Source organism: Athene cunicularia, assembly GCF_003259725.1.
Source record: "Athene cunicularia isolate RWA chromosome 3 unlocalized genomic scaffold, athCun1 chr3_part1, whole genome shotgun sequence".
NCBI lineage: Eukaryota > Metazoa > Chordata > Aves > Strigiformes > Strigidae > Athene > Athene cunicularia.
In genome coordinates, this window is record NW_020799097.1 from 90,476,529 (window position 1) to 90,485,599 (window position 9,071).

Here is a 9,071-nt window from a genome sequence, read left to right on the forward strand (position 1 = left end):
GGCCGAGGTACCGCTGCGGGCGGGACGGGACGGGACGCGGAACGAGGCCTCCCGGGGAGTGGCGGGGAGGGTCTGGGGGCGCCAGCCTAAGGATGGGGGGCTTTAGTGATGGGGAACGGGGACGGCCTTGCCCCTGCCGACAGCTGCTGGGTTTGGAAGAGAAGCGCAAATTCGTTCTACACGTGTGCCAGGAGCCCAAAGAGTTAGGGCCTTCACAGCATGAGCGATAGTGCTGATTGCTCTTCAGGGTGCCGTTGGCAGTGGCTGGAGATCAACCAGCCCTTCACTTCTTACTATCACTTCTTAAAAAAAACACCATCAGAATGAGAAAGCGGGTATATTGGGTGTAAGGGTGTATTGGGTAGTCTGGTTTGGCAGAAATGCCGCTGCAAATAGTCCATAAGGCAGTTATTTATGGGAGAGAAGGGACACTAGCTGGATATTCTGTTGGTGTGTAGTTCAACTGTCACCTTACGTTGACTTGATCTCTCGTCTCCCTGAGGTGCCAACGATGGCTGTAGAGAAAGTCTTTGTGTACAACAACACATCCATTGTGCAGGATGAGATTCTGGCTCATCGCTTGGGCCTCATCCCTATCCGAGCTGACCCTCGACTCTTCGAATATAGAAACCAAGGTGAGGGTCTTTGATCAAATACAAATACTGAAGGTTTCCCTCAAAGCAGGAAATCAGAATCATGTAAATTGAGCAGAAGTGTAATTTCACAGAGGCTCATGCTGTTCTCCCCTTCCCAGGAGATGAAGAAGGCACAGAAATTGATACTCTGCAGTTCCAGCTGAAAATAAAATGCAGCCGAAACCCTCAGGCAGCCAAGGAGTCATCTGATCCTGATGAACTATATTTCAATCACAAAGGTGAGATCTCTCCTAAAAATAGGTTCTGGTTTTTTTTCTTTTTTGGTCTTGGGAGACAGGATTTGGTCAGTTCTCTCAGCAGAGCGAGCCAATTCTCTCATTTTGCTAAACTTACTTTTTTGCCATCTCTGGTCCTGTACAGGTCAGTGACCTGGCTTGAGACAGCGGCTGGCTGATGCTTGTGGCTTCTCTTTGCAGTGTACAGTAAACATATGACGTGGGTGCCCTTGGGGAATCAGACAGACCTCTTCCCAGATGCTGACTTCCGACCTGTTCACGATGACATCCTCATTGCACTGCTGCGACCTGGCCAAGAAATAGATGTGCTTATGCACTGTGTCAAGGGTATAGGTGAGTCGTGGGTGCTGGGGCAGCAGGAGGAAGAGTGTGAGCACTTGGACTAGGGCACAGCTTTGTGGAGGGAAAGGGTGGAGAACTGGCTTTTCCTCTGGAAATTTAGGCCCCGGCATCCTTGCGCTGTCATTCCTCGAGGCCTGCCCCCATCCTTGACTCTTCATTCTTCATGCAGGTAAAGATCATGCCAAGTTCTCTCCTGTGGCCACGGCTAGTTATCGACTGCTTCCTGACATTACCCTCCTGCAGCCTATTGAGGATGAGGCAGCTGAGATGTTGCAGAAGTGCTTTTCCCCAGGAGTCATTGAGATCCAGAATATCAAGGGTACTTTTTTCCTGTTCTAAGTGCCTTGTCCCTTACAAGCCTGAGCAGACACTGATTAGACTAGAGCCAAACCTTGTAGAGACAAAACCACGTTGTGATGTCGCTTTGCTGATCAGTGACTGTTTATGCTATTCTGAGCCTGGTTTTATGGATGAGTGGCTGTCACGTGCAGATGTGTTGGGTGATGAGCTGGGATTTCCCTGAAACGCTAAGGCATTGGGTGCTGAACAGTTTCCAGTGCTGTTCAGTTGTCTGTAAGACTGGGTAGCGAGCTTGCTCTTTCTAGCAACTGAACATGGAGAAGACTTCATGTGTTGTGCCCAGGGGTGCACACAAGCTTTGTGTTTGGGTTGGAACTGTTCAAGAAGATCAGTTTTGTCAGGTTGGAGTTTCGTGCTGGGGATGTGCTGACTCTTTATATTGGCGGCTTCACTGCTTGTGCTGATGGAGGAGTGCATGTTTGAGGGGTAAGCACCTGCTACAGGTGCCCATCTTGTTTCATCTTTTCCCCTTTAGGAAAAAAGGTGGCAAAAGTAGCCAATGCACGGTTGGACACATTCAGCAGAGAAGTTTTCCGTCATGAGAGTCTGAAAAACCTTGTGCGCCTGGCAAGAGTACGAAACCATTATATCTGTAAGTGCCCCGTTTTTCACAGAACACAGAGCCTTGCTGTGGTTTGCGCAAACAAGCAGAGACTGGCCAGCCCGTATAGCTATGTCTCCACCTCCCTCTTCCCCTCCCACATCATCAGCATTCATACATTCTTATTCCGATGGGTAACTACTGAGGTTGTGCTTTGGGATTGAATGTGTTTGTGCTTCCTGCTGGCAAATGTAACGTCTTCTCCTCTGGCTGTGGAGATCTGGCTTGTCAGAAGTTCGCTGTAAGGGAAGACAAGGGACAGAAATGCTGGAGCCAGGTGTAGGCTGGAGCTGCTAGTGGCTGTGCTGACTTGTGTCTCTGTGCAGTTTCAGTGGAGTCAACGGGTATCTTGCCTCCAGACGTGCTGGTGAGCGAAGCCATCAAGATCCTGATGGGGAAGTGTCAGCGCTTCCTGAATGAGCTGGACTCTGTGCCTATGGACTGACCAGGCTGAGCCTGGGAAGCATATCCCTGTGCTGCTCTTTGGGGCTTCCTGCATCTGCCTGCAGGGGTGATCCTCTTCCGTAGGCAAGAGGGGTGAAATGGGCTTGTTAAGAGTCCTAGGACCATCTCTTTGAATTTGTTGTCTGTTGGTAACGAGCCTCAGTGAGGAGATGCACTAAAATAAAGGGTTTTCTTTACAGCTGTCTCCTGTGCTGTACACAATTATGAGGTCGTAATACACAGAGAAGAAAGTGGCAGCAGGTCTAAAGATGAATAATAGCAATACAATAGATTGTATGCAGTGTACAAAGAGGACTGATAATGGCAGTGTAGTAAAGCACTTTGCAGCAGGTCAGTGAGATTTAATAAGTCAATATCAGTACAGGACTGTTTTGCAGGTGTCTCAAACCAGCTCTGGGGTAGCTAATGTAGTGGATAAAGGTCTGTACTGTCAGAGAAGAGAAGGCTCCGGGGAGACCTTATAGTAGCCTTCCAGTACTTAGAGGGGGCTACAGGAAAGGTGGAGAGGTACTCCGCATCAGGGAGCGTAGTGATAGGATGAGGGGTAATGGTTTTAAACTGAAAAAAGGTAGATTTAGATTAGATATAAGGAAGAAATTCTTTACCGAATTGGTTGCCCAGAGGTTGTGCCTGCCCCCTCCCTGGAAGTGTTCAAGGCCAGGTTGGACCCATGGCAGGGGGGGTTGGAACTAGATGAGCTTTTGACAGTCCCTTCCAGCCCAAATGATTCTAGGTTTCTATGATACAGTACTGGGCTTCTCTGTACAAAGGTAAGAGTTTAAAAACATGCTGTGTAAGGACTGTCTGTCCCTTCTTAAATATCTCTAGGTAAAGCATTTCTTTCCAGGTGTTAGATTTGACTGCTCTGTTCTCCCTTTCAGTGTCTGAATGTACTCTGGGCTGACCTTGAAGCAGAACTGGGTGGTGGAGGGCAAGTGACAGTCTAAGGCCTGTCTCCAGCCTGGGAGAACTTGCAAGTTAGTCTCAGTGGTGAGCACTATCCTTAGGCAGCACGGTGTAGGTCTTGGCTTGTGAAGTCTCTCTTGACAAGCTGATGAAGTAACTAGAACTTCAGAGAATGGCTGGGAGTACTGGTGTGCTCCTGTTGCTTAAGTCAGTCCTTGCTACAATGCTAGAATTTAGCGTAGCGAAGTGTACTTTTTTTCTACCTGTTTCACAGGGATATTGTTACTTACACTCTAAACATCCTTACTGGTATTAGGGCAGATGTGCTGTAGGGCAGAGGTACACTTGGCATCCTGGCTACAATCCCAGCCTGCCCCATGTCACCACACTGTGTTGCAGACCTATGCCCTGCTTCCAGGTATTTTTCGGGACAGCGGGTGACTGGTTGCTGGGGAAGAGGCTGCTTCCCTGGCAGGGCTGTTCTGGGAGCTATCAGTGCCTGCTGACATTTGCACCTCACCTGCTTTCAGCAGGCTTGTGGAGACCTTGGCTGCTGACCCATCCCACAGGGTCTCATTGATCCCCTTACCCTTAGAAGGGAGCTTTGGGAACCCAAGAGCTAGGCCTAAATCCTGTAGTCTGTACCTCCTGGTTTAAACTCCTACCAGCCTTAGCCAAGATACCTCCCCAGGGCTTTATACTTGCTTAAAGCTTCAGACAGCTCAGCTGTTCAGTACCTGTCTCACATGTGAGCCTGTACAGGGTATAGCCCCAGTGCCAGCATAAGCATAGGGAAGTTCCATCTGCACTGGCACTAGTTCCTAATCAACAGCATTTATGTGTTGATCCCATTTGAAAAACTGATTTCTAGCTGGCTCCTTTCAGTTTAAACAAGCCAAAGTAGCTTCTGTGCTGAGCTGGATTACAGCTGGGGCTTTGGAAAAACGTTTTGCAACAAAGACACTGATGCTGCTCAGGCCCATCTCTTTGAGGGCTTCTGCTTTTGTTCTGCAAGACCTTTCAAGCACCCTTCATCAGGCAAGGGGACAAAGGCAACAGCTGCATCACCTCCCTCTTGCTGAAAAGGGCAGCTGAGAGATATAATGCCTTAACTGTGGTACTACTCATGAGCCAGGGTCAGGCTTGGAGGCTACTGGAGTAGCACATGCACCTTTCTGTGCTATTGCTTCATGTATTTCCCATAGTGCTTATGGGAACAGCCATGCCAAAGGGTTTCTCTGGCAACACCTACCCTTCAAGCTGTGAACTGGGACCTAGTGGCTGTTGTGGAATTAATAGTAACCAGCTGTGAATAACGTATACATACTTAGGCATTTTCCCCTTGCCTTAAAATTTGATTATGTAGTCTGGAACGGTTCATCCCCTCCCTGATAATGTACGTTGACTACCAGCAAAGGTGCTCCCTCTTTTGGTAGCTGGAATGAGGAGTGCTGAGCAGTCCTTAGGAAGGCAGTCTGAGCAGAGCAGAGGCCTCAGATCATATGGAAACAGAGAAAAGAATAAAAATGAAACATGACACCATGTGTATGAAACTGGAATAACTTTACTGACATTCAGAGGTGTAGCACAAACAGTTCAGAGACAGCTTCAGATTTAAACATTCCTACAAAAAAGGTTCTAAAAACTGGTTTTAAAAAAACCCCTTGTGTCTAGCATGAAGTCACAGAATGTTAAAAATATCACAACACAATAAATACACCCAGCCTTTGCTAGAGCCAGGAGCCATGTTAGCTCAGAGGTTAAAAAAGTTTGAGGCCAGGAGGAAAGTGGAGGCTGCTGGTGGAACAGCAGGGGCAGGACAGTGAGTGGATTCCCAAGGCCTGCTCTTCCTTTCTGTGCTTCCACTCCTCCCCAGCTTTTCTGTCCAGTCTGACCAAGCAGGGACACCACAGTGTGTCCTTCACCCACCACAGTTTATTACTTGTTCTGTCTGGATGGCAAAACTGCTGCCAGCTAGCTCCGGACAGACACTCCCAGCTCCTGTGCCAACACAAGGATAGATCAAGTGAGCCATCTGTCACGTAAGAACTAGCTTTACAGACTGGAGTGGCTTGATACGAGTCCCACCTCATCTAAAACCCAGTTTCTGACCTGGCTCCCTACTGTGAACTGCAGTTTAAGCCCTGCCCCTCCTGCCACACCATGCAATTCTCTGAGAAGTACCAAACTGGGTAAAAACAGGCTTACTGTCACTCCACAGCAACAGGGTGAGGAGATCCCTTTTGGTTTGCAGGTGCCTCAGAAATTGGTCCAGATTTTGTGTGCCCTGCACTGGCCATGTTCTAGTCTACAGGGCATGGTAAGAAGAAAAAAATAATTAAAAAATATGTCCTGCTCCCCCTGAGACGTTCAAGAAAGGCTGGCACAAGGTAAAAGCCTTCCATTTGGCTCTGGGTAGAACAAGCTGTATGATCATATATGTATACATATATATGTATATATATATGTATGACAGTGTCTGTCTCTTTCTAGAGAGCAGCTGCACCTTAGAAAGGCTGATCTCGAGGGAGATCCTAGAGCACTGCTAGGCTTCCTGGCATGCAGCCCTCAGCCCAAGGCTCAGCATCCTGGAGGGAAATGCATTCATCAGAATTCCAGTCGGCTGGGGACGGGTGCTGATCGGCACGATGGGAGTGTCCGATGTGTTCCCTGCCAAACCTGGCTGCTAGCACCCAGAGGAAGATCAGGGTAGCCCCTGTTCACGTGGCGCACTACTCTGCCTTTTGCATTAATCCTAAACCCCAAGGGATGAAGAGGTGGAGCAAGAGTGACCCAAGGCTGCAGGGTGACCAGGCTTTACCTAATAGAGTCTATGGGCTCAGCTCCCACCTTGTAGAGAAGCAGAGGTCTAAAGATGCTCGTCCGGCAGAGGGGAGGGGAAGGAATTGGGGAAAGCTTAATAGACTGGTTCAAATGCCACCGCAGGCCCCATCCCAGTGTAGGGAGGAGAATGGGACAGGACCTGTAAGGGGCTTTATTCAGGCGAATGCTTGTGAAGGCAATGACAAGAATCTAATGTGCTTACTATGAGGAGAGACAAAGTATAAGGTAGGGGAAGAGATGGTTGCAGTATCCCAGGCTCAGGGCTCAAAGAGTGCAGTGAGGCCCTCTCCATCCTCATTTTCTAGCACTTCCGTCTCCAGTGATGGCTTCACCTTTTTGAAGAGAGATGGGAGGTTCCGGATATGAACCTCCTTGCGGAACTGTTCCCCAAGGGGCTTCTGCAGAGGAAAGACAGGCAGGCGTCAGTCGTTACCGCCTTCACACTCCGACTCAGCTCTGGGGCAGCCTGCTTGCAGACCAGAGGCAGACCCCAGATTCTGAGCAATCCGTAGGCTGAAGCCCCTGCTTGCATTTGGGAGAATTTCAGGCCTGGTCCTTCTCAAGTGCCAGGGCACTGAGGTAAGCCCCAGTGCACCAGCTCCCCAGCTTCTCACTCAGTGCCACCAGGCTCCAACGCCAGCATCCTCACAAAAGCCCAGCACCCACCTCACAGCTTTGTTCAACCATTTTAACACCCTGTTCCCCCAGGCACCCTTGTGCAAGGTACCCCCTGCCTCTCCATGAGAAGTCACTGCTGGGGGGCTGCTCAATCTGTGCTGCCATCCCCACTCTACCTCCAAGTTGAAGAGAGACAGAACAAACACTGAAAATATGCTCCTGGTTGGGAAGGGGGGGGCAGCTGGGGAGACACAGGCAGGCTGGCTGCCCCGTTGCTTTTGCAGGGTATGGGTGTGAAATGAAACAGGTTAATATTCCTCCAGGGTAGCACCTACCCCAATGCAACCTGTGATGAGGCGCTTGAAATGATCCTTCCGGCGCTTGTCTGCCACCTTCTGCAGCGTTGGGTTGAGAAGCTTTGAATCAAACTGCTCCAAAGAGTCCCTCTGGATGCCTGGGACCTGCTCCATCACTGCCTTCAACTCAGCGTAGCGAGGGCGCTGCAGGGAGAAGTACAGTTACCACAGCTCTGCTAGAGGAGCAGCCCTGCCCTCCTCAGGGGCCATTAGCTCCTCTGTCCATACCCAAGCGGGCATGGCATTGATTTTCCACCGCTCCCCAGCCAACCTCGCATCTGGATAAAGAGAGGAATTTCTCACCAAGGCCTCGTAGATCTGGAAAGCCAGGTGGACAAGAGCAGCCATGCAGCCATCGTGCTGCCCATGTGTCTGTAAGCCCTTCAGCACACTTGTGAAAAACCAGGACACGGCATCGGGCAGGAGGTTTCCCGGAAGCACCTGGGGAAGAGGCACTGTCAGCACAGAAGCAGGATATGGATACATGACTGCCCTTCTGCAGCAGCTTGGTCTTCCTGAGGGAGAAGGTGCCCAGGGGTGAAGCAGCCACACTTCTCACTATGTTCAGAGCTTTCACTCCCAGCCCTGCCATAACTAATCCATTCTTCCTCATCGAGGTACCTGTTTGAGCAGCGGCCAGCAAAGCTGTGTTGTGGTTCTTTGGCAGGACAAGGTGTCCTTCCAGGAGAGGGACGTGTAGGCAGTGATCAGCAGTGCAGTGCAAACATCCTGAAAAGGAGTCAGAGAGCGAAACCAGTCAGAGGAACTATTTCCCACCTCCAGGGTTCAAACCTGAAAGGAGCCAGGAAGCAATCCAGGGATTCTGCAAGAGCTCCTTGGGGCTATCTTCTGAGAATCCTGTGTGCTGCTGCTCCACCTGAAGGTGCTCAAAGGCACCCAGTGTGCATCATCACAGCTGTGAGGATCCAATGTCAAGGAAACCTGCTCCCTTCATCTCCCTTGGAAAGGCCCTGGAGTACAGACTCCCATCAACTGCTACTCTCAAGTCACTGAAACAGCTTCTGCAAGAGCTTGAGGCGTCCACAGAAGAGGAGTAGTACAGCAGTATCAGGATGAAGGTACTCTGTACATGGGTTAGCACTGTGGCTCCTGTGCCAGCTCTGGCAGGTTTTACAGGAAAAAAGAGCTGCTGGGTTAAGTTTTAACTCATAAAGGCTGAAACCCAGATGGAGGCAGAGCCAAGGAGTGCCTTGGAGGCTGAATGCCCAGATCCTTGCCCCCAAAAGGGCTGAAACTCTGTAGCTGCATGTTATACCAGATCGCAACCCCCATTTGCCTTGTGGCTTCTGCAACCATTAACAAAGCCCTCAAACATGAATGTTCCCAAGATTCTCACACTGGGGAATGCTCCAGCAGCCTCCATCTCTGTAGCAGCATCTGGCCACACCACAGACAAGTGCAACAAAAAGTGCAAAGGATGGTGGAAGTTGGAGCATGCGCTCTTACCTCTTGTTTCATCAGACACTTGCCGAGCTCAGTGAGTTCTGCACTGGCAGGGGGAGTCACCTCCGTGGCCATGGCCTCATCATCTGCAGAGCAGAGCAAAGGCAGCACTGTGAACATGGCCTCCTGAGGGCTAAGCTGGGAGCCAGGAGACAGCACACAGAATCTGTGTGCTGGCACAGCTTTGCCTGAACACCTCTCCCACGCAGAAAGCACCCACCCT

General features: G+C 50.2%; 2 protein-coding genes across 2 annotated transcripts in view; one reads left to right on the plus strand and one right to left on the minus strand.

Annotated features, from left to right (window-relative positions):
* Positions 1–99: 99 nt before the first annotated feature.
* On the plus strand, positions 100–2,837 carry POLR1C (RNA polymerase I and III subunit C). Its single transcript, XM_026844786.1, has 6 exons — positions 100–635; positions 755–874; positions 1,073–1,225; positions 1,404–1,553; positions 2,070–2,186; positions 2,522–2,837. Exons 1-6 carry the CDS (start codon positions 512–514, stop codon positions 2,638–2,640), a joined length of 783 nt encoding a protein of 260 aa, XP_026700587.1. The 5' UTR covers positions 100–511; the 3' UTR covers positions 2,641–2,837.
* Positions 2,838–5,112: 2,275 nt separating this feature from the next.
* The window catches only part of XPO5 (exportin 5), a gene marked incomplete at its 5' end in the record, with an annotated part of 30,293 nt that continues 26,334 nt past the window's right edge, over positions 5,113–9,071 (minus strand). The window contains 5 exons of the mRNA XM_026844788.1: positions 5,113–6,808; positions 7,364–7,528; positions 7,688–7,825; positions 8,006–8,113; positions 8,852–8,934. Of these exons, the coding sequence (XP_026700589.1) occupies positions 6,668–6,808; positions 7,364–7,528; positions 7,688–7,825; positions 8,006–8,113; positions 8,852–8,934 (635 nt within the window). The remainder of the gene's footprint in view (positions 6,809–7,363; positions 7,529–7,687; positions 7,826–8,005; positions 8,114–8,851; positions 8,935–9,071) is intronic.